This window comes from Panthera onca, chromosome C1 (assembly GCF_046562875.1).
Source record: "Panthera onca isolate mPanOnc1 chromosome C1, mPanOnc1 haplotype 2, whole genome shotgun sequence".
NCBI lineage: Eukaryota > Metazoa > Chordata > Mammalia > Carnivora > Felidae > Panthera > Panthera onca.
The window spans coordinates 118,926,176-118,951,505 of NC_138346.1; the positions used below are offsets into that span (position 1 = coordinate 118,926,176).

At 41.5% G+C, this 25,330-nt stretch overlaps 1 protein-coding gene across 16 annotated transcripts in view; it reads right to left on the minus strand.

Moving 5' to 3' along the window:
• The window catches only part of LOC132671191 (myomegalin), a 216,426-nt gene that overhangs the window by 158,924 nt on the left and 32,172 nt on the right, over positions 1-25,330 (minus strand). For all 16 annotated transcript variants that reach the window (XM_060621698.3, XM_060621711.3, XM_060621702.3 and 13 more), the window contains exons 2-3: positions 9,876-9,931; positions 5,173-5,324 (exon numbers count right to left, since the gene is read on the minus strand). In XM_060621698.3, coding sequence (XP_060477681.1) covers positions 5,173-5,324; positions 9,876-9,931 — 208 coding nt within the window. The remainder of the gene's footprint in view (positions 1-5,172; positions 5,325-9,875; positions 9,932-25,330) is intronic.

A 25,330-nucleotide genomic window follows, 5' to 3' on the forward strand; every position in this document is an offset into this window, starting at 1 on the left:
CTGTCAGCACAGAGCCTGATGTGGGGCTCGAACTCATAAACTGCGAGATCATAACCTGAGCGCAAGTTGGACGCTTAACAAAGTCAGATGCTTAACCAACTGAGCCACCCGGGAACCTCTTTTTAAGGTTATTTTATTAATTATATCACCCAGTGTGAGGTAAGATTTATGTTTGTGAAGTTCACACACATATGTACATGCAAATCATAATAAATGTTTTGTCCAAATATTTAGATTTTAAAGACATACATTGGTTTGGCAATTCCTCTAATCTTGTGATATTTCTCCCTGTGTTCCTTTAGATGCTATTTCAACTAAATCTTAATACCTTATCCCCCTACTCAGATTGCACGGCTCTTTGAGAATGGTAACTCCTTTGCATGTCTGTGTTCTCCGCAGCACTCAGAATCATTCCTTTTACTCAGAATTCTTAAGGGAAGAAAAAGATTGATCTGATACATAATCTTTGGCGATGTTGCTTAGGAATGAAAACATTTCTAAAGCTCTGCAGAACAACTACGGAATCCCTCTGAAAAGTGAGGTTTAAATAGAAAAAAATTCAGGGCACTTGGCTGGCTCAGTGGAGCATGTGACTCTTGATTTTGGGGTTATGAGTTTGAGCCCCATATTGGGTGTGGAGATTACTTAAACATAAAATCTTTTAAAAATAAAAGAAAGAGAAAAACTTCTGTGCTTATGATTGCTCAAAGTTTAGAATTGCCCCCTGCCCTTCCTTGTTCATCTAATAGCTTTCTGAAGGTCTCAAGATGCCAGTGAAAACAAAACCAGGATGCTTGGGGCACTGTGGTTTGGGGAGCATAGATGTCATGTGTGTGTGTGTGTGTGTGTGTGTGTGTGTGTGTGTGTGTGTGTGTGTGTTTAAATGAGAATACACTTCACCGGCAACATTCATTTTCCAAGGCTGTAATGACAAAGAGACTCTGAAAAGGAGCTGGGAATAGCTGGGTCTAAAGGCAGTGGTGGCCCAGATTCACCTAAACTAGAACAGGAAACCCGGACTGCGATAACTTGGATCTCCATAAAGGTAGAAAACCCCCTTTTAGGGATTTCCTTTTCCTCCATCCCCCACAGACATCAACATCCGAGTGGAAAAATTTGCCAGGATGGGTGGGGCCTCAAAAGGCTGAATCACTGTGATTGCACTGGGACTGCCAGAGAAAGCTGGCTTCAGACTATAATCAGGCAAACACTGCAGCTGGTTTTGCTGGCATTTTCTTGTTAAACCCCACCTTCTTAGAAAATGGGTAAACAGGGGAAGGCAGTGGAGGCCCCCTTAGGACTCGCAGCCACGGACCCCCACCCCTCCGTGGGTTTCGTGTTGGGTAGGGCATTTTGATTCTATAAAACCACCAACATAACTTGTCCTTCTGTGAATGGTCCTTTCATTTCCCAAGAACCCAAGAATCCTGGAGCTATTCTGGCTCCGCCACTTTCTACCTGTACAGCTTTATACAAGTTATCTGAGGCTTAGTCTCCTCACAACTCTAATGGCTGTAACATCTACCTCATAAGTTAGGAAAAATGAACTGAAAAACAGCTGGAATAAGATATGTTAAGTGTCTAAAAAAGTGCCTGGTATACAATAAACACTGAATAAATGTTATTTATTATTATTAGCTATTATTACGATCTTAATAAGTCTTGTCGAATATTTTAAAAGGTCTCTTACTCTACATTTATAATTTTATCACCCCAGTTTAGGTGAAAAACTGTCTTCCTTTAAACTCATTATTACAAACAAACGTACTTTTCTTGACTTCTCAGTTTCCTATCCTAACCAATCAATTAATACATCAACTTACTATGAATACATCCAGCGATTACTAAGGGGAGGCTGGGGGAAATACAAATTCAACAGAATTGGCTGGAGGAAAATAGGGAAGGAAAATCCAAATCCAAGAAGTTTGAGTTGATGAGCATTTACTGAGCACTTACTATACACTGGCATTACACTATGTTCTCAAAACTAGAAGGGTACACATAAGGGGTGTTTTCTTGAGGAGCTTAGAGTCAGGGTAATGTTTTGAGACTGCAGAATCAGGGAAGGCATCCTAAAACAAGAGAAAATGGTACTTGAGCCGAAACTTGAAGGATGAGTAGGCTTGAACTAGGTGAAGAATAGGAGAGAAAGGGTATTCTAGGCAGAGGGAACCACCAGAACAAAAACTCAGAAGTATGAAACAGCTTAGGGGCATGTGAGTGGCTCAGTCTGTTGAGTGTCAACTTTGGCTCAGGTTATGATCTCTTGGTTCATGAGTCTGAGCCTGCATGGGGCTCTGCTGATGGCTCAGAGCCTGCTTCAAATTCTGTATCTCCCGCTCTCTCTCGGCCCCTCCCCTGCTTTTGTGCACTCATGCTCTCTCTCTCTCTCAAAAATAAATAAATATTGTTTTTAAAAAGTACGAAATAGCTTTGAATTGCAAATAGCTCAGAATTAATGGAGCAAAAAGCACGTGATGGGGAATATTGGGAAATAAAGGAGATTTACAGTTTACTTAGAGAAGATGATACCACACTCTGCTCATCTAAGTTGGAGGAGCTAATGGTTCCAGCCCCACGACCACCATACTTTAACCAGGTGAGCTCCCAACCTAGAAAGTACTCACTATTTTGGGTCACAAAAATGATGAGTTTTTTTGGCCCACATTAGGAGACATTGGGTAAGTTCCTTTGTTACTACTCTTGGTGCCTTTATTTCCTCACTTGTAAATTGGGGTGGTAATTCTGCTTCTTCACAGGGCTGTGGTGAGCATTAAATGAGAGAATACTGCACACACTTAGAATAGCACGTGACACATAGAAAGCGATCGGCATATGCTAGCTAGTACCATCCCGTGTTGCTCTGGTCTCGCTCAACCCAGACACGCTGGGGGTGGGGTGGAGGTGGTAACCCGTAGGAAAGCACACAGGAAGGAGTCTGTATGTAAAATATCACTCTGATCCAATCACCTGTCAGGATCTATGATCATGGCACACAGACTCTATGGCACTAAAAAAAAAAGTCAAAATTTCTATGAGCCCTGGCAACGACCTTTCTGACAAAAATGTGTGTCATAGCCTCATCATTTATTACTTGACACACAGCGGGTGAGATTTGAAATATCCCTTATTCGCCTTTTCTCTGCATCCTCTTGGTTTCTGTCAGTGGTTCCTGGCACTGAGAAGTGAGGACTGATCTGCTATCTCAGAGCAGGCTGGGAAGAGGAAGGACTTGGGAGGCCAAATCTGAGGAGTCAGCTGACCTCTGCTCGGTGCCCAGGTCAGCCTGATCGTTTCCCTGTACCCACCGCATCCGGCCACTCGTTCCCTCAGCAGTGATATTCCAATCACCTCTCAACCAAAAGGAACAGGCCCACAGACTCTTTCAGAGAGCATCCCACACAGCTTTGGGAAGGACTGCCACTCTGCTCATCCATTCTGCATTGCAGCAGATGCAAAAGGTGAAAAAAGAGGAGGGGTTGTTAGCACCCCCTCTCTCACCACCAGCACCACACAGCTGTTCAGAGGTTTAGTGTTCAAAACCACTTAATATTCCTGCAAGCTCTGTGTCTTTAAAAACAAAAAAAACAAAAAACAAAACAAAAAAACCCCACAACACTATCCATGACAACTGAGGAAAAAAACAAAACAAAACAAGAAAACCCCCAAAACAACAACGACAACCCCTCCCCCCCAAAAAAACCCTCAACACTAACAGTAGGCTGTTTCGTTCTCAGGCAGGTTTTATATTGAGCATATTCTTTTTAAAAATTTTTTTTTAATGTTTATTCATTTTTGAAAGACAGAGACAGAGCACAAGCAGGGGTGGGGCAGAGAGAGAGGGGGGACACAGAATCCAAAACACGCTCCAGGCTCCAAGCTGTCAACACAGAGCCCAATGTGGGGCTCGAACTCACGAACCACGAGATCATGACCTGAGCCCAAGTCAGACGCTCAACCGACTGAGCCACCCAGGCGCCCCAGTATTGAGAATATTTCTTTGTCCACAGGAATGTCTGGTAAGATGTACATTAGATCCTCGGGAAGCATTTCTGTTCACAAATTGAGGCAAGACAGGGTAAACCCATGTCAATCCTGTTTTATTCACCTTTTTTTGAAAATAGAAGTTTATTACTTTATGTCAAAAGCTATCAATCCAAAAAATGAAAGAAACCCACCCACAAATCTAAGGGCATATGTATACAGTGCTCATATGTGGCCTGATCCATGGGCAACCCCCAGGGGGCACCAAAGAGCTATTTCTTTTTTTAGCACATTGGTGTAAGAAATCCTGTGTGCTCTTTCCAGGCCATATAAATCCCAGAAGACAGGTTCTATTATACAGACTTCCTGGGGTCAATCCAGGGCACAGGGAGGTGGGAACTTGTATTACATTATCAGTAATTTGGCTCTTGTCCAAATCTAAGGATAAACCTATCAAGACACAGAGCACTTCAAGAGTTGAATCAGAAGTTGTAAGCAACAATGCCAGATTCTTTTTTGAGAAGCAAATGGTTGTGGCTGAGGCCACCTTATACTGTAGACAGTATCCAGAGATCTAGAGTGGTTCAAGCCAGCCACTGAGAATATAATGCCAGCCAATTAAACTATGTCCCCTAAGCGCACTATGGTCCAGTTATAGATTCTCAGGGTGCCATTTAAACTTCCTGAATTTATTTGAGAAGTAAATCAGGGGTAAAAATGCTAAGACAGAATCATTGCTACAGGCAATTGTCCATGAACCAGAGTGCTCAGGGCATAGCCAACAACACATACGTTTATTGGGACATCTGCTCTTTTTTTTTTTTTAAGAGATGTTTTTATTTATTTTTTTAATGTTTATTTATTTTTGAGAGATAAAGAGAAAGGGTACAAGCAGGGGAGGGGCAGAAAGAGAGGGAGACCGAGGATCCGAAGTGGACTCTGAACTGACAGCACACGGCCCGATGTATCCACGAACCGTGAGATCACGACCTAAGCTGAAGTCAGACACTTAACCGACTGAGCCACCCACGCCCCCTTGGGACAAATGCTCTTAAAAGAGACATCATACTGGTTGGTATAAGAATGGCCACAATCCAGACTAAGCCATGGGTCATACGTTTATGAGACATCACTATCCCTTGGTGCTCCTTCTAATTGGGATAACAATTATTCACCCACGTGACTTACCTTCTCAAAGTCTCGAAGAGCCTGGGTCTGCACCTGAGGGGGTTTTTCAAATGCTCTCAAGGAAGGCATCTGTCCAAAGGGGATCTTCTCACCACTTCTCCAACTCTGTGACTGCACTGGAGGGCCTCGATCTTTAGGGTCACTAAGAAAAGCTGCCGGTAAAACAGAACAACAAAAAATTGTATAGAACAGTGGCATTATGATCCTTCTAACCAGTACCATCCAGCAGAATTTGGTTTCCACAAAGTACAAACCAATTCTGGGCCACACGGAAACAGTTCACATAAAGTAGTGTGTGGCTGACCATATTAATACTGGTCCCCAGTGAAACGCACTAGTCCATGTTTGTGCCCCTTTGTAATTAGAGGCTTTTACTACTCTATGGAGAAGTGGAGCCTATTTCTCCAGCCTTTGGATCTGGGTTGGCTGAGTGACTTGCTTTGACTGAGAGAATATGATGAAAATGCCACTGTATGAATTCTAGAGACTAAGTCTTGAGAGACCATGCATTTCTGTTCTTGTCTTCTTAGAGCCCCAAGACCACCCTCCTGTGAAGCAGCCCAGTTTACCCTCCTGGAGGAGGAAAGGCCAAGGACAGAGGGAAGGGAGATGCCCCAGCTGACAGCCAGTCACCGAATGCCAGACATGTGAGTAAAGCCGTCTATGGACTCTCAACCCCAGTCAAGCTCTCAAATGATTGCAGCTATTTGAGTAATCCCAAGTGAGACCAGCAGAGGAAATGCCCAGTTTGTCCACACACAAGGCTGTGAGAAATAATAAATCATTGTTGTTTTAAGCCCCAGGTGGGCAAACTTTTTTTTAAAGGGCCAGATAGTAAATATTTTAGGCTCGTGGATCATACCATCTCTGTCAGAGCTAGTCACCTCTGCTCTTGCAGCTCAAAATAGGCACAGACAATATGTAACTGAACAAGCATGACTGTGTTGCTATAAAACTTTATTTATAAAAACTGGCAATTGGCCCATGGGCTGCAGTTTGTTGACACCTGTTTTTTTTTTTTTTTAATTTTTCTTTTTAACATTTATTTATTTTTGAGACAAAGAGAGACAGAGCATGAACAGGGGAGGGTCAGAGAGAGAGGCAGACACAGAATCTGAAACAGGCTCCAGGCTCTGAGCTGTCAGCACAGAGCCCGACGCGGGGCTCAAACTCACGGACCGCGAGATCATGACCTGAGCCGAAGTCGGACGCTTAACTGACTGAGCCACCCAGGCACCCCTGTTGGCACCTGTTTTAAGCCACTAAGTTTTAGGGTGATTTGGCATGACGAAAGAAGACTGAAATAGCTTCTCTTTAAAAAAAAAAAATCAAGCTACTAGCTAAGAGGTGTTTCTACAAAAATATTTCAGGTCATTATTTAAGAGTAGTAACAATTATTACAACCAACATCTTTAATAGGCATTACAGGTTACAAAGTAGTTTCACATGAATTATTTCGTTTATAAAGTTACTACCCCAAGTGAAATAAACTGATGCGATTATTAAATCCATTTTACTATGAGTAAATAAAGGTTCAGAAAGTTTGCATGACCAAGACCACAATGCTAAAAAGTGGCAGAACCAGTCCTATGTTCTCTTCACTCAACCTTCCGAGCGGTCGGCTAATACTGTTAATTTAGGAGCAAAGGGAATCATCACAGGTCTAAGAGTTGAGGGAAAACAGGGCAGGGGGTAGAAATGCAATAATTCCATTAATTAAAGGAAGAATCTCCCTAGGAAAAGCTGCTGCTAACCCCATGCCTGCCTTTGTGAAGTACCATTGTGGAAGCAAGAAATCAGGGCTTCCTAGAAGCAGAGTACACAGAAGACCTCAGACTGAGGTGGACTTAGGGATGTAGACTCAGGTCGAAGACATGGAAAAATACACCTTTTCATGGTTGGCAGAAGGAAACAATGATCCTTTATTACAAACATTCTTTTTTTTAAGTCAGAGAGAATGACAGCCATTGCTATCCACTGAGCTCCATAGACGGCATCAGTGCAAGTAAGAGCAAAATGGGCTCTGAAGAAAAATTAACTAGACATACACACACATATGGACAAACGAGCCAAGAGGCAAAATGTCATCATATGCTTTTTCTGTCCTTTCCCTTTTTTTCTTTTCTCTTTCCTTCCTTCCTTGTACATCCTTATCTCCTTTGTCAAAAACTAACTGGCCATATATGCACGGCCACCAAAATCAAAGGCAACAAAAGCAAAAATAAACAAGTGAGGCTACATCAAACTAAAAAGCTTCTGCTCACAAAGGAAGCCATTAAGAATGAAAAGACAAGCCATGGGATGGGAGAAAATATCCCTCCCTCCCTCTTTCTTTTTCCTTCTGCAAACTTGCCAGAAAGAGCACAAGAAAAAGCCTCTAGATATTTCAATCAACTTGGAATTTGTTCTCTGCTAAGAAAAGACAGAAAGAGTAGGAAGACAGAAAGGATCAGGAAAATGATGGCAAGGAGAAAAATGAAGACAATAAAAGATGAAGAAGAAAATAATGATGAGAGACAGGGTGATTCCAGTGCAGTTTTTTTTTTTTTTTCTTGCCGAAAAGTATTTAACTCCCTTTTACACCACTGGTTTTAAAGAAAAAAAGGTTGAAATGTAAGTCCACATGATTTGTTTTTAAAATGGACACTGTACAGTGTCTTCATTTTTGTAAAGTTAACATAGTATCAGGTGTGTCTTCAGATCACTGTCTTTTTGTTTAAAATTTATTTTATTATCTTTTTAATATTTATATGTTCATTTTGAGAGAGCAAGCATTGTGATGGGGGGAGGGGCAGGGAAGAGGGAGAGAGAGAATCTCAAGCCAACTCTGAGCCATCAGTGCAGAGCTGATGTGGGGCTTGATTTCATGAACCACGAGATCACGACCTGAGCCGAGATCGACAGTCAGATGCTTAACTGATTGAACCACCCAGGCGCCCTAATTTTTTTAAAGTAATCTCTATACCCAACACAGGGCTCAAACTCACAACCCTGAGATCAAGAGTAGGATGCTCCACAGACTGAGTCCGCCAGGTGCCCCTACATATCCCTATCCTTACTGGTATTCCCAACAGCCACTCATCTTGCCTGGTAGAGTAGAGGGTTTTAAAATGGAACAGAAATTTAAAGCAGGTTTTATTGGTACACAGCACAAATTAGTTATGGATAGAGGTAGTATTCTGTTTCCATATTCAGTTGTCTTTGATTCAGCTTATACAAAATAATTGTTGTTCTTTTAATTATAGAACAGTCTGTGCTTGCAAATTAATAATAATTATAGTAATAGCAAGGTTGCACCTGTTTTGTTGATATTGTGATATTTCTAGGTAAATGCAAATAAATGCTTTACTTAAGAGAAATTGGAAAAGAATTATTTCTCCCAGAATCAGTTGAAATTAAATAGGCTATCGAATGGAAGAAAATTTGATGAAACAGAACAATACATTACAGTCAGATCAGTGGGATGTGATGGAGGGAAAAGAGCCTTTGAAGCTTGGATATGAATTCTCACCACTTGCCAATTGTGGGAATTCAGGCAAATCTCTTAATTTTGCTCAGCTTCACTGTCACTGTGAAAGTGGGAATAAATAATACCTCACAGAGCTCTTATAAGAGTTAAAAGAAACAATAAGCATCTTCTCTACCCTTCCATTTTTGCCCTACTCCTTTGAGTTTTCACTGCAAAATGGAGGATCTTGATGTTCAAAATGAGCCTAGTAGACCCTTGGAATTTGTAGACTTAGCATATACAATTACAAATGCTAATTGTAAGTGTCTGAAATCCTTAACACATTCAAATTAAAAACTTTTTCCCTGCTGTGCATGTGAACCATCTGGGCTTCAAGGCTGGAATGAAAAAGGCAAATGACTTAGCGAAGGAGGCAGAACCCTTAAGTGATTCAAGGTTCTTGTGAAAAATGCTCCCCCAAAGAGAACTATCTTCACTTTGGTTTCATAATTCAGGTAAATCCCTGGCTAATGTTAGTTCAGTAATGATGTGATATTATTATGAATACATTAATAACAACAGTATTTACTGGGTGTTTATTCCTTTATGAGTCTACAATAACAGTTTTTCTCATTTAATCTCACTTATGATGTTGACACTATTATTATACCCATTTAAATGGTATGCAAGTAGAGATTTAATTTTAGTGGCAGAATCTATTTTAATCATTTCATAAGTGACTTTAAGCTTGGAATTACAGAATCATAATTTCAATTATGATTTCCTGTGCTGTGCTGGGAAGGTGGGGAATCACATGTTATAGTGGTAGGTGCAAATCTGGAAATTCACAAAAAGTCTGAGAATACTGCTATGCTGAATTTATTTTATTTATGTGTTTATTTATTTTAAGTTTGTTTATTTGAGAGGTGGGGGGGCGGGGGGGGGGAGAGAAGAGAATCCCAAGCAGGCTCTACACTGTCAGCACAGAACCCGACACAGGCCTCGAACTCACTAAAGTGAGACCATTACCAGAGCCAAAATCAAGAGTCAGATGTTTAAGTGACTGAGCCACCCAGGCGCCCCTGCCATGATGAATTTAAGGGTCCATAATTTGAGGGAATTACGATCAGCAGGAAACCAGAATTTATCAAGACCCACAGCCTCCTTACCACGACCAAGAATTTATCAAGGTCAGACCCATAGCCTCCTTACCATGACCAAGAATTTGTCAAGGTGAGACCCACAGCCTCCTTACCTGCTACATGACATGTTCTGGATACCATCTCCCCTTCATCCTCTGCAAAATAATCTCTGTGGAGAGAAACATATTGTTAATTAATGAGATACCCTCAGAGTCCCCAGTCCCTGAGGTGGCAAGACACCTACATTCTGTTTTCATTTATTTCTCCACAAGTATTTATTAAGCTCCTACCATGGATTAAGGACAGTGTTAGGTGTTGGAGATACAAAGACAAACCCCACAGGAAGGTTCCTATCCTGGGTAAGAACGTGTAAAGATAGCCATTGAACACACAATTCCATTATGAGAAAACAGCAAAGACCCTGAGTCAGGAAGGAAGTTAACTTGTTGGAAGAACAGAGAAAACCAGTGTTGCCACCAGACTGTGCAGGACCTTGTGGTATACAGTAAGGACACAGAGTTTTGTGTGAAGGGCATTGGGAAACCACTGAAGGATTTTAGGTGAGGGAATGAGTGGTAAGTGACCAGATTTTGATTTTAAATAGATCATTCTGGCTGCTGAGTGAGACTGTGTGGAGGGGATAAAAGTGGATGGGAAATGCAAGAGGTTGTGATGGTTTTAACTAAAAGACGCAGAGATGAAGATAAGCAAAAAAATCCAACGTATGTTTAGGAAGTAGAATGGACTCAGAAAACTTGGAAAAACAGATAAAAGTCTATTAATGGGGGGCGCTTGGGTGGCTCAGTCGGTTAAGCGTCTGACTCTCGATTTTGGCTCACAGTTCTTGAGATCAAGTCCCACATGAGGCTCTGCACTGACAGTGTGGATCCTGCTTGGGATTCTCTCTCTCCCTCTCTCTCTCTGCCCCTCCCCCGACTCACACACATGCACACACAGACACACTCTCAAAATAAATGAACATTTTTTAAAGTCTATTAATGGTAATGTTAAAACCACAGTTCAGTAGAAAGATGTGTATTTGTCCAGCACAGTGAATTAAGGTCACCAGACCTAGTAGAGAAGGGAAATTTTTTTTCAAGATGTATTCAACAAATACTTGTCAGGCACCTACTATGTTTTTAGGCACTGTTTTAGGCAGCATGAATATAGCAGTGAACAAAAAGGACAAAAATGCCTGCACTCATGGAAGTTAGAGTAAGGGGAAGCAAAAAGTAAACTGTATAGGGCAACTGGAGACAAGTGCTAAGAAAAATTGAAGTGGGGGATGGGGATAGGGAGTCCTGGAGATATGGGCAGGAGGAAGGGATTGCAATTCTCAGTAGGCAAAGTTTCTCTGAGAAGCAATAGGGTATTTGGGGAAAGAGTCTTCTAAGCAGAGAACATCAAACACAAAGGTTCACAGGAGGGAGCATGCCAGAGTGTTTGGGAGCAGAAAGGAGGCCAGTGAGGCAGGGCAGAGTGAGCACATGGTGAGGAAGGAGGAGGAGGGAAGGTCAAGGAAGTAACAGCAAGGCTGTGCAGGGGGCAGATTGTAAAAGCCTTTCAGGCTGTACTGAAGCATTTGGCCACTGGAATCCTGTGAGTCAAAAAGGGGGTTGAACTGAGTGATGAATGTTTTAAAAGGGCTAGCTACTGTTTTGACAACGGACTAGATGCGGAAGGCAGAAACAGGAAGACAGTTGCAATAATCCTACGGGGTGATGCCTTAAACCCTTGGGTGCACCCAGTAAGTTGTTCCAAAAAGAATCGTGTAGACACAGGTGTAGAGGGCTTCTCAGGAAGGCGGAAGAGAGACTGGCATTTGTTTAGAAATTCTCGTCCTTCCTTCTCTGCCTCAAGGCTGGATGTTGGCATGAATCTTCATTTTGTTAAGTTCCAGATGGACATCAAAGTACCAGACAAGGCATGCTGGACTACACACACCACCTGGCGATTTTTTTATTATTCAAAAGCAGATCACCAGCTTGTGGTTCTTCCAGGTCGTCTGCCTCTTTCCCTTCTCTATCCATTAAAAACTTCCCACAAGAGTGAACAATTAAAGAGATGAATGTACTAGTTACAAATTCCTCTCTGTTGTAATAAAGTAGGGGAAGGATACTGAAGCCATCAACCAGAACACTGTCTTGAAAAATTTGAAAAACTTACACTTAACTGCTGCTATGCAGCCATTGGATGGATTCCTTTATATGCTCAGCCTACAGACTTAGGTAGATGACAGTGTTTGTGCCATCAGGAACATGGTCATTCCTCAGGCCAAATTCAACCCAGCCAAAATGTTTTATTTGGTCAGTACAAGGTTGACCCACTCTTAACTTCTCTTAGAAAATGAATGGGTCTAGGGGCATCTGGGTGGCTCAGTCGGTTGAGTGTCCGACTTTGGCTCAGGTCATGATCTCGTGATTTGTCGGTTGGAGTCCCGCATCAGGCTCTGTGCCAAAAGCTCGGAGCCTGGAGCCTGTTTCGGTTTCTGTCTCCTTCTTTTTCTCCCCTCCCCCACTTGGGCTTGTTTTCTCTCTCTCTCTCTCTCTCTCTCTCTCTCTCTCTCTCTCTCTCTCTCTCAAAAGTAAATAAACATTAAAAAAGAAAATGAATGGGTCTAGCAACACTGGGCCTGCCTTCCCACATAGGGGACAACCTATCACCTTTCAACGAAACATGTGTTCTCCAGTCTGTCACAGTCCCTGTCCTTCCTATCTTTGTAGTCCCAGCTCACATACTCACTTTTGATACCCTCCTGGCTTCTGTGTAGGTCTCTGAGGCTGTTACCCTGGTACAGATCAAATGCAGACAGAATTTCATTTCTGCTTTAACACATAGTCTTGAGAATGGATAAGGCATATGTGGCATATATGTGGCATATATATATACACACACACACACACACACACACACACACAATGGAATATTATGCAGCCATAAGAAGGATGAGATCTTTCCATGTGAGACAACATGGATGGAGCTAGAAGGTCTTATACTAAGTGAAATAAATGGGAAAGACAAAGACAATATGATCTCACTCATATGAGGAATCTAAAAAAAAACACACACACACAAATGAAAAAAACAAGCAAAAAGCAGAATCAGACCTATAAATACAGAGAAAAAAGCGATGGTCGCCAGAGGGGAGGGGGCAAAATGGGTGGAAGTGAGTGGCAGATACAGGCTTCTAGTTAAGGAATGAATAAGTCATGGGGATAAATGGTACCATATAGGGAAGATAGTCAATGATATTATAATGGCAATGTGTGGAGACAGCTGCTACACTTGTGACAAACTTGTTGAATCACTATGTTGTACATCTGAAACTAATATAACATTGTATATCAACCACACTCAAATAACATTTTAAAAAGACTATCTTGAGTAACCTAGTTTCTTCAGCGTGCAATTCACTAATCTATGCTGATGAACCACTAACACTGGCTTATAAATCACTTTTACCTCTTGGGCTTCAGTTTCCTCAAATATTTGTAAAGGAACTATATGGATTTTTCTAAGGTCCCTTGCAGTCATTTTGCAATTCTATTCTAATAGATGCTTAACCATAAAGCCCATTTTAATACTTTCCAAGGATCTGGGGGACTGTCCGGACATGATCTTGTTTAATCCTCTTTGCTCTGAAGATTCCACACTCCAGATCAGGAGCAGATGACAACAAGGCAAGGTGTACAGGCCCCATGAGATACCCCACCTTCTGCAGCCCCAACCCACACGTACTCTGAGCTAGCTGCCTGCCCACTAGGAATCAGTAAGTGTCAGGGCAGAGAGGTCACTTTGGATGGGCACTGAGTTAATGGGCATACTTACAATCTCAGGAGATTTTTTAAAAATCACTTTAACTCTATTAACAGCTCAAGTTCCCTCTCTTATTGCCCAAGAGTGGGGCTCATCATCTGCTCCAAAAGGTTGGGAAGGAATTTGATGCTCCCCCAGGGAAGGGGAGTGCTCACAGTGAAGAAACACAGGGTATATGTCTAGGGGACTGCAATCTGTGACAACAGCAGATAAACCAAAGTACAAAGAGAACTGAGGTATGCTAGAGACAGACTCCAAGCTGGGTCATACACACACACACATGCACATGTACACTGCTTTGTGAAGCAGTAGTATATGTTGGTAAATTCTTCCATATTACCCAAATCTGGAAAAAACTTGTATGTCCTTGTCCTAGTTGCTCGAATTGAAGTGTTTGTAGGTTTATTTTTTAACATCAGCCCATGGATGACTCATGCTCAGCTAGCATATGGTTCATTAGAGCACTCATAGCTCTCCAGCATAGATGTACGTATATAATCTTTCTCCCAAGATACTTTTACCTTACATGGTGCTTTTCCTGTATAAATGAGCCATGCTTTCCCTCAATGAGCCTTATCCTTTCTCTCCCTCTACCTCATCAATCTGTCAATACTGATACCAATGCCACTAACGTTACAATTATTAATTTTGCCAAGCCACTCTCTTGCTTAATTTGAAGAACCAAGCATTTTCCAAGTACAACCCACCCACAAGCTGTTCACCCACTTAATTTCCGCATGGTATATTGCCCACGCTTTCTTGATTTGCTGTTAAGCAGCTAAGAAGATATTGGACTCAAACAACACATCGACATTCAATATCCCACATTACTAGCTTTTCCTAGTTTTCCAGGATGGTCAGGTTGACAATAATCAGAAAATAATTGATTCTCTCAAAGCCATCTGCTACACTCTGATACTCTGCTGCTATCAAACTGTGCTCTGAGGATTTTTTTCCAGTAATTTCCTAAATATAGTAGTTTCAATTATGTCAGGAATATCCAAGCACTCAATTTTGCTTTCCTTTGCTTGAAAATGGCCTCACTGACATAGCTCCTTTCTAAAATGTAAGCAGCTGGTCCTGCTTTCTCTCCTAACAGTGTGGGGAGGGGTAGAAACGTGGGTCCTTCTTCCTTACCAAGGGGTAACACGACAATGGAGACTGCAGAGAGATATTTTCTGTAGGGAAGTCATGACTTTCCCTTGCAAACTTGCATATTTGGGATTATTGTCTCATATTTTGGTCTGTTTAATTTGTGGACCCAGAAGAGCAATGCATCTTGTTAATGGACCATATCATTCACAAGCAATGGCAAATGGCAACCATAGGCCTTTACCATTACAAAGTAGGATGTGCAACACATCTTTGACAGTATGAGATAGTGGTATCCCAGGACCATAGTCACCCCCCAAACTATTTCTAAGGAGCTGATGCCTGTCCAGTCCCCATTACCTTCTCCTTCGTCTCACCTAGTAAAATGCTTAACCTACGGGTATTTCTTCCCATAGGGGTATCCAAACTCCCAAAGCGGCAGTTATTTTTAGGTCCTCCCCCCAGGGCAATCACTTCCAACACGCAGTCTGGGCCCCCTCCTTCATTACTCACCACCACTCTTGCTTAAGATCTCTAAACCTGCAGACAAAGGCCATCTCTTGGAGGCATTTTCTATCTTTCAGACTTCTTTGTATATAGATTTTTTTTTATTATAAACAAAAATTCAGAAGGGGGAAACAATCTGCTATAACAGTACTTAGAGCAAAAACCTGGGCCTTGACACTGTTTATAGGGTTTTTCATTCCATCTTATAAACATTTATTGAGAAGTGGCTTATATGGCCAGCCCTGGAAATATAAAGGTGAAAAAGAAATTAAACCCTGTCATCAAAGTACTCAGAGTCTACTGGGGAAGGCACATAGGATTCAATGAGATAATTACAAGAATAATGAGATTTAAAACAGATTGAAAAATATAAACAAGAGAGCAATTAATTTTGTCCTGGTGGGAGGAAATATGCAGAAAACAGAGAACACTGAATCTAGCCTTGAAGGATGGGTACAAATAACACAAGGAAACATGACAAAGACCCCAAAATAGGAGGATGAAGGGTGTATTTGTGGTTTTCATTTTGTTCCCTCCTGCCTGAGTAAACATAAACTGCCCCCAGGACCCCTTCCAACATCTTTAACTTTCCCTGTCCTCAAGCCGTCCTCCTCCAAGCTCTAACCCTCAGGTAGGAAGCTGTATTAAGGGAAGTCATAGGAGGAAACCAGGTCTGCACTTAGCACTTTCCTCCTCCTTATCTAACTACTTAGAATCCCCAAGGACAATCTAAAATGTTAAACAAGATGGGGTGCCCAGGTGGGTGACTCAGTCAGTTAGGCTAGGCGTCTGACCCTTGGTTTGGGCTCAGGTCATGATCTCACAGTTCGTGAGTTCAAGTAAGAGACTAGGTTCAGTCTGATCTTCTCAAACAGTGGGGATTATGTGGTATGACACAGGAAGATTGTTGAAGTTTGCGGTTAATTGGGGCCCTCCTCAGCTCTAGACACTGAACTAAACATATATTCTATTGTGGTTCCTATATTTTTAAAAACATTTTTTTTTAATGTTTATTTATTTCTGAGAGAGAGACAGAGTGCAAGTGGGGGAGGGGCAGAGACAGAAAGAGACACAGAATCTGAAGCAGGCTCCAGGCTCCGAGCTGTCAGCCTGAGCCCGACATAGGGCTTGAACCAACAAACTGTGAGATCATGACCTGAGCCCAAGTCGGATGCTTAACCGACTGAGCCACCCAGGTGCCCCAAGCTCCTATACTCGTGAAACTCATTTGACATGAGTTACTAAATTCTGGTTCAAATGAAAGAAATCTTTCTGATGTTCAGATATCATTTTTTTTTGTACTTTTAATTTGTATCCACATTCAACGCTTGCAAATACAAAAGGGTTGGAAGGACAAGAACTGTGGCCTACTTTCTTTAATGTTTGGAGCACAGGCCCTGAGGGCTTTTGAATGGTAGGGTTTCACAAATAGTGCCAATTTAGGAACAAAGACATCTACAGGTGACTGTCCCTGGACTGCTTGAGCCTAACTTCATGGTTCAATATGTTTTCTTTCAGCAGACTTTTCCTCAGCACTAATCTTGCATGAAATGACCATCATTATTGTGGATAACCCCTGTCACCCACCACCAACACTGTTACCACAATGCATCGAGTGTCTGATGCTTTCCAGGCATCATCTCATTCAGTCCTCACAAAATCCTGTCAGGTAGCTACTGTATCCCTATTTCACAGATGAGGCAACAAGAGACCTAGGAAGATGAAGTGATTTGCCCAAGATCACACGGCTAGTTGGTGTCAAGCCTGAACTTGAAAATAGCACTTGGGGGAGGTGGGGCGCCTGGGTGGCTCAGTCAGTTGAGCATCCGACTTCAGCTCAGGTCACGATCTCACAGTTCGTGAGCTTGAGCCCTGCGTCGGGCTCTGTGCTGACAGCTCAGAGCCTGGAGCCCACTTCAGATTCTGTGTCTCCCTCTCTCTGCCCCTCCCTTGCTCATGCTCTATCTCTCTGTCTCTCTCAAAAATAAAGAAACAAAAAAAAAAAAAAAAAGGGAAAAAATGGCAGCTGGGGCTCCTGGTGGCTCAGTTGGTTAAGTGTCCAACTCTTGATATCAGCTCAGGTCATGATCTCATCATTTGTGAGATTAAGCCCTGTGTGGAAATCTGCACTGACAGCGCACAGAGCCTGCCTGAAATTCTCTCTTTCCCTCTCTCTCTCTCTGCCCCTTCCCCACTCTCTCCCTCTCTCTCTGTCTCTCAAAATAAATAAACATTAAAAAAAAAAAAAACAGAAAGAAAAAGAAGAAAATGGCACCTGACTCCAAACCTTGACTCATTCCAATATGTCTTCCTTCTACCGTCACCTCTATCCAGAGCTTCCTCTGTACCTGCCTTGACTGCAGGGAAGTGACCCCTGAGAATCTGAGGGTGGACAGTGGTGCTGTGTGAAGATTGGATTTAGAGTCAAATCCAGACACAAATTTGTGTTTTGAGATGCCGACTCATCCCCACTGGACACAGCTCACACTTGAGTATTTCAATACCAGTATAACAGATGCCATGTGACAAAAGAATTACAATCCTAAAAGGGAAGTGACGAGTATGACTTTTTATACAGGTCCTATCTTGGAAAGTGAGTCATCCATCATTATATACTTCCCTATCTCTACCCAAATCTCTCTAAATGTTCACAACTTCCCTGAACCTCTTCTGTGCTAACACTTAACACTGTCCGTAATGGACAAAGGGAATAAACTGAAAGGCAGAAGGGGTAATGGACAGACACAATCAAAACAGGAAAGGCCACTAGTGAACCAGCTTTCAGACTTGTCCTCAGATCTTTTTTTCTCCTGCCAAGAGAGACATGGAGTGTATCTTCCATGTTCCAAATGTTGCCAAATACCACCCCCCCCCCCATTCAGCACTAAAACTGCATAAACATATTCGAATGCAAATAGGGTAGAAGTCACAGATGCAGAGCACAAATACAGAGAGATTAGAATTTTTTCTCATCTCGAGACCTATCATTATAACCTCTGCAAGCTAGGATGCTGAATTGGCAAAGCCCCCTCAGAACAGAGAGAGCATCGCCTGTGAATCTCTCTCTGCACACTAAGTGTGGGCTGACTTGGCACGGATACAGCAGAGTCCACTTTTCTCCAGTACAGGCTGCAATTACACCCTTCACTCAACAGAGTCTATTCACTGAGAGTGACCACGGCCAAATGGAACTCTGGGAGACAGTTTTCTGAAGTGCTAATCAGTCCTCAATAGCTACAGGGAGCTACAAGCACCATTGTGCACCTGCATCGACTCGTCCAAATTTAAATTTTTTTTTTAACGTTTATTTTTATTTTTGAGACAGAGAGAGACAGAGCATGAACGGGGGAGGGTCAGAGATAGAGGGAGACACAGAATCCGAAACAGGCTCCAGGCTCTGCGCGGTCAGCACAGAGCCCGACGCGGGGCTCAAACCCATGGACAGCGAGATCATGACCTGAGCCAAAGTCGGCCGCCCAACCAACTGAGCCACCCAGGCACCCCGACTCGTCCAAATTTTATGACCTTTTTCTGCTCTTGGGCTAAGGCCCAAAAGGAATGAACATTATTTTTCTTGCTCCTGTCAATCAAGGTTCAGAGACACAAACCACTTAATACCATAAAAAGGTAAAGGAAGTTCAAGTAATTATTTTTCTCACTTTGCCCCATGAGGTTATCAGACATCCAAATATCTAATAAACCCTCTTCCCCATGCCCTGAATCAGCAAAGACACTGACATCACTCTTTCAAAAGAGATGTAAAAATAATCTGCTTTGGATTCAGTAGCATCACCCAGGGATTGTGTACGGTCTCTCCACCCACTTCTAAAACTTTGCTCATATGCTTTTTACTTTTGGTCCTGGCAGTGAATGCATTCCGCAATCCTCAGTTTTCATGAACCACCACTATTCACAAGGCCCTGCGGCATGCCCAGGCAGTTGGCACAATCTGTCTCAGAGCGCTAGACCAAGCACAAAGACCAAGCATTTCCTGTCTCTACCTACCTTTTTACTCACATAATCTTTTACTGTTTCCTTTCTTCATTATGTCCATTTTTTTTAACATTTATTTATTTTTGAGACAGAGAGAGACAGAGCATGAATGGGGGAGGGTCAGAGAGAGAGGGAGACACAGAATGTGAAACAGACTCCAGGCTCTGAGCTGTCAGCACAGAGCCCGACGCGGGGCTCAAACTCACGGACCGTGAGATCATGACCTGAGCCAAAGTCGGACGCTCAACCTACTGAGCCACCCAGGCACCATTCATTATGTCCATTTTTAATGATTTAAAAAGAATTACATACTTCTTCCAGAAAATTTTGGAAAGAAGAAAAATGTATACAGAAAAATCATAAAAAATGCTACCACCTAAAGGCAACATCAACAAAGAGTTTTCACATATTTACTCTCAGTTGTTCTTCAGTTCATATGTCTGAGTGAATTCTACAAAATAGAAATGATACTGCATGTACAACTTTGTATCTTGATTTTATTTATATCATTGAAATCAAAGGTTTTGAGGAATGCACTTGTAGGGGAAGAGTCAGGGGAGGAGAGCAGAGGAGGCAGATAAGGGGAGGAGGAGAATTTCTTTACAGATCTGCCTGAAATTTAAAAAAAAGTGAATCTAGAGTCTTCTTTTTCAGTATGGTTCTACAATGTACTAAAAAAAGCTTATAAAGGGAACCCTCGTGCACTGTTGGTGTGAATATAAATTGGGTGCAGCCACTGTGGAAGAGAGTATGGCGGTTCCTTACAAAATTAAAAATAGAGCTACCATATGATTCAGAAATTCCACTTCTGAGCAGTTATCCGAAGATAATGAAAACACCAATTCAAAGAGATACATACACTTCTACATTCACTGCATTTTTTACAATAGCCAAGATATGGAAGCAAATTAGGTGTCCATCAATAGATGAATAAATAAAGAAGATGAGTGTATATGTATATATACACCCATATACAATGGATATCACTCAGCCATAAAGAAGAATGAAATCTTGCCATTCATGACAACATGGGTGGGCCTAGATGGTATTGTGCTAAGGGAAAGAAGTCAAATAGAGAAAGACACATATCGTATGATTTCACTTTGATGTGAAACCCAAAACAAAACAAAACAAGCACGTAAAATAAAACAGGAACAGACTCATATATACAGAAAATAAACTACTGGTTACCAGAGGTGGGGAAAGGTTGAAGGCATGGGTGAAATAGATGGAGAGGATTAAGTGGTACAAAATTCCAGTTATAAAATAAGTAAGTTATGGGGATGTAATGCACACCATAAGAAATATAGTCAATAATACACTAAAACTTCTGTGTGGTGACAGATGGTAACTAGACTTACTGTGGGAGCATTTCATAATGTATAAAAATATTGAATCACTATAATGCATACCTGAAACTAATATGACATTGTATGTAAATTGCACTTCCACGAAGGAAAACAAATTTTAAAAATAGAAAACAAAGATGATAGAATCCTAGAGGATAATAAAATTGACTGAGGGTTACTGAGTCTTGGGGATTGTTAAGGCAGTAAAAGACTCTGAAGCGCTTAGAAGGATTGACATAGCTGACTCCCAGGCTCAGTAGGGATAGGGAAAAAAAGCAGGGACAAAAAGCTCTTATAACCAGCTGTATCCATTCCACAAGAAGGAGACACCTACCAACCAGATGTTCGTATCAGCCTTGTGGGGAATGTTCTCTAGAAAGTTCTAAATCTAGGATCTTCTAAGTGCTAGAAACAATATTAGATGCTGAAGATTTAGAGACAAAAAACAGAAGTCCTCTCTTCCAATGAGCTGAGAAAATGGAAAATACCCCATCAACCAACTAACTAGCTTCAAGCTATGACAGAGTAGACAGAGCATACTCTGGCTACAGAAAACACCCCGAACTAGGTTCCAAAAATAATTCCTAAAGGAGGTAATAATGAAACTAATCTTTGAAGGGTAAATAAAATTATCCTAGCAAAGGCGAGGGTAGGTGTGTGTGGAACAGCTGGTGTATTAAGGCCCACCTAATAATTTTAGCTCAGAAAGAGTGAAATGACACCCTACAACCAGTTTCTTAGGTGGTCTGGCATAATACTGCCCCATGGTGCCAATAACCTGGAAATCTCTGAGTAACACACAGAAGAAGCATTGTCAAACCAACTAAGTTGCAAACTTTATATGTTGTCACTTTATGGGCATAAATGTCAATTTCTTCTTGCTGTAAAAACATATATTGACTTAGTTTTAAAGCAGCATGTAAAGGATGTTGTGCATAATCCCATAACCAAATACAGCATCTATTTTTTTTTCTCTCCTTGCGATATCCTAATACGTATGTGTAATTTTGATGTTATTTATATCCATTTTGACTTTCTTATTTAAAATTTTCTGCTTAGTACTGTTTCAGGAAACACTTCAAGATGGTAACAGATTAACAAAAAGAGGGAAGCATTTTACCCTAAAGAGGAGGAGAAGTTGTGAATGTTGCTACTGATTCGTCTAGGACACATCACTTTATGTCAGTGTGCCTCCATTTCCCTTTCTGCAGTACAGGACTCAAGTCTTGAAAATGATGGTTAAACTGAATGAAATACCCTCTACATTCCTGTGAGTTATAGGAGTCTGAATGCTAAGCAGTTTGCCATGTATATACAACAACTAGAAATGTTTGATGTAGTTAACCTACTTCTTTTTAAATAAAGTTTATTTATTAATTTTGAGAGAGAGAGGGAGGGAGGGAGGGAGGCAGAGAGGCAGAGAGAGAGAGGAGAGAAATCCCAAGCAGGCTCCACACTGTCAGTGCGGAGCCTGATGTGGGGCTCAAACTCAAACCGTGAGGTCATGACCTGAGCCGAAGTCAAGAGCTGGACGTTTACTGACTGAGCCACCTAGGTGCCCCCAGTTATCATACTTCTGAACATCCATCTATCATTCAAAAATAATCCTAAGGCCGAAGATGCTTTATGTACCTAGGTGTTTATCAAATGTTATTTATAATAGTTAAAAACTAGAAATCTAAAACATCCATATAGGGGAATGATTGAGTAAAGTAGTATATTTCCACATGACATTCTATTCTACATCATGAGTAATAGTATTCCATATTATGACATGGAAAATAAATAAATATATCCCACACTGTGTGAACTACTAGAAATTGTTCCATTTTCTTTGTCAGTCAATGCTTTCTACAGGTCAGTAGTTATTGCTTCTTTATACCCCTTCCACCTTGGCCATGATGAAAAGACACCAGTTGCTACTGTTCCTAGTTGGCATTGGAGAAGCCACGGGGGGAAGAAGTTTCTAGAGAGTGGAAGAAGCAGAAAAGAACTGGAGATAATGAGACACATTAAGGGAAAATGTATTAGAAACTATTAAAGTGCTATGAAAATACAACTTAATAGTTATTATTATTATTATTATTATTATTATTATTGTCTATGAATAATGAGGTGCTTTAGCCATGAGAAAAAATTCAGATCATGCTTGTCTTGATGACCACAGAACTCAGAAGATGTTCTGAAACTGAGGAAAATAAGTCCTCAGTGTATTAGAATGTTTTATTTAGGTATGTATGTATGTAATGTTTTATTTATTTTTGAGAGAGAGAGAGAGAGGAGGGGCAGAGAAAGAGGGAGACACAGGCTCCAGGTTCTGAGCTGTCAGCACAGAACCCGACGTAGGGCTTGAACTCACAAACCATGAGATCATGACCTGAGCTGAAGCCTGACGCTTAACTGACTGAGCCACCCAGGTGCCCCTTGAATGTTTTAAAATAGAATTGGATAGAGACATCTTAGGTCATCATGATCACTCTTGTATTCCGGACTTTCTTTCTAACTTTAAGTGCTATTTGAATTTTTGCCAGAGACAACTTGAGGAATGTTCTGAGCCTATTTTGGAATTTTATTTATAAAACAGAGTCAATTGCACTAGGAATAGTGTCCCAGGGTAGCCACTGAATGAATGGATGCTCCACACAGCTTTGTATAAATTACCCCTGAGCCATCTAGAATGGCGAGGGCACTATGATGAGGGTCACCCAATTTATCCTTTAAGAGACAAAACCACCCCTTCCCAGTCTTCTGGTATTTGAAATGCACCCTTAGCATGTAAGCTGAAAGAGGCACAGGGGCAGGGATGTCCAGCCCCATCTCGTATATGGGACATAAGCAAGTGAGAGTGAAAGCACAGATTGAGATAAATCCCTTGAGCCAAAATCCAAGCATAGGCCTATTTAAAAGTAGATCAGAGTTTTGAAGGCAAAGGTTTTACTTCCCCAAATGCAGAAAATTAATTGCTAGAAGTGCTGAATGTTAAAAGGGAAATTCAAAGACCAAAGGTGTCTCAGTAATAGGATTATGAAAAGGAGCATTTTCCTTTTCATAGTGCAGCAGTACCACAGTAAGCAAAGGTACTAGAGTCTACCAGACGTTCATGATCCAATGCTAAATTAACCTCTCTGGCCTCCACGGCCACATCTAAAAAATGGAGGGAAATGCCATCTCTGGTCGTAACTGCATTAGTACATAGGACTCTCTGCCAACTCACCATGAATTCAAAGAGAAATAAATGTCCTTGCTTCCTCCACAGTTAGGAAGGAGTTAATGTAGAGTTTAGTTAAGCTAAGAGTTAATACGGAGCAGAATAAATGCAAATAAGCTATCAATGGGGATCATTTAAGTGCAATATAACCATGTAAATGGGCTTCTTGTCTTACTTGAAGGCCCTATTTTATGTGGGTGAGAAGGAACAAAATCAAATTTTTTGAATTTTCAGACGGAACCACTATTTTTCTTGGCTGTTATTTTCCTTCTCTAAATTTTCATAGCCATGGCAGGCAAATACAATCAATGCTTGCATTTTATTAAATGAAATTACAGTTACATAAAACAAAACAGACTATTAAATTGCTTTCCTTTCCTAACCTTCAATCTTATAAGTAGCCTTTAAATAGGTCAAGTTCACTTTTTCTTGAGTTATTTGTTTAGGGAAGTTGAATAAGGTTCACATATGATTTGCCTGACTTTTACTCAGCTTTCCCATATGCTAGAAACAAGAACATTTCCACCTAAAAGGGGAAGAGAATCAGTGATGACTTTTCCAGCATTTATTAGTTTGGTTGCCTGGATAATGGCTCTCGGAAGAAATCCACAATCCTAATCTCCAGAACCCGTGAAGGTGCTACTTTACGTGGCAAAAAGGATTTTGAAATACGGGGATTATCCCAGATTATCCAGTTGGGCCCAGAGTAATCACAAGGGTCCTTGTAAGAGATAATGGGAGAATCAGAGTTAGAAGAGGGTATAAGGGAGCAGAGACTAGAGGGACATGAAGCAAGGAATGTGGACAGCCTCTAAAGCTGGAAAAGGCAAGGAATAGATTCTTCTCTAGAGCTTCTAGGAGGAACACACTCCTGCTGACACTGTCACTTTAGTCTAGAAGACCAATTTCCAGACTTCTGACCTCCAGAACTGCAAGAAAATACATCCATCTTAAGCCACTAAATTTGTGGTAATTTGTTTCAGCAGGAAAAAGAAACGAATGCAACTAAGGAATCTGAACTATGCCCTCTTCCTTAGTGAGTTGCTAGTCCAGATAAGTGAATGCTAAAAATTCAGAGCTGTAGAAACTGTTTGCCTGATAGATGCTGCACTTACAAGCTGAGCAAAATTACCCTCATCATCAGGGTCCTCTTCATCTCCATAAACATATTGCTTTGATAACTCTTACCCTATTCATGGATATTAGCTTGCTTAATGACCAAACCAGCTTTTTGTAAGGCCGATGTATTCACAGGAAATTCGCCATTCCAGAACAAACCATGATCTCCCCAAATGATTTAACCACAGAGTCTAGCAATAGGAAGGCAACATCCCTGGGTAAAAAACACTACCATTGACCTCTAGTAGGGCAATGACGTGCAGCTGGCAGCAGGGGTTATTCACCTGCAGGGGTTTTGAGAACTCACATACTCAGCCCCCTGACCTTTGTGGATAGTCTGAGCAAGACGAAGAGTATGGAGTCTCATGTGAAGAATCTTCCAGAGAGGAAGCTTTCCAGAGTTGCCAAGAATGAAACTCGGAAATAGAATCACAGCTGGGGGGCCTGGGTGGCTCAGTCGGTTGTGTCCAACTTTGGCTCAGGT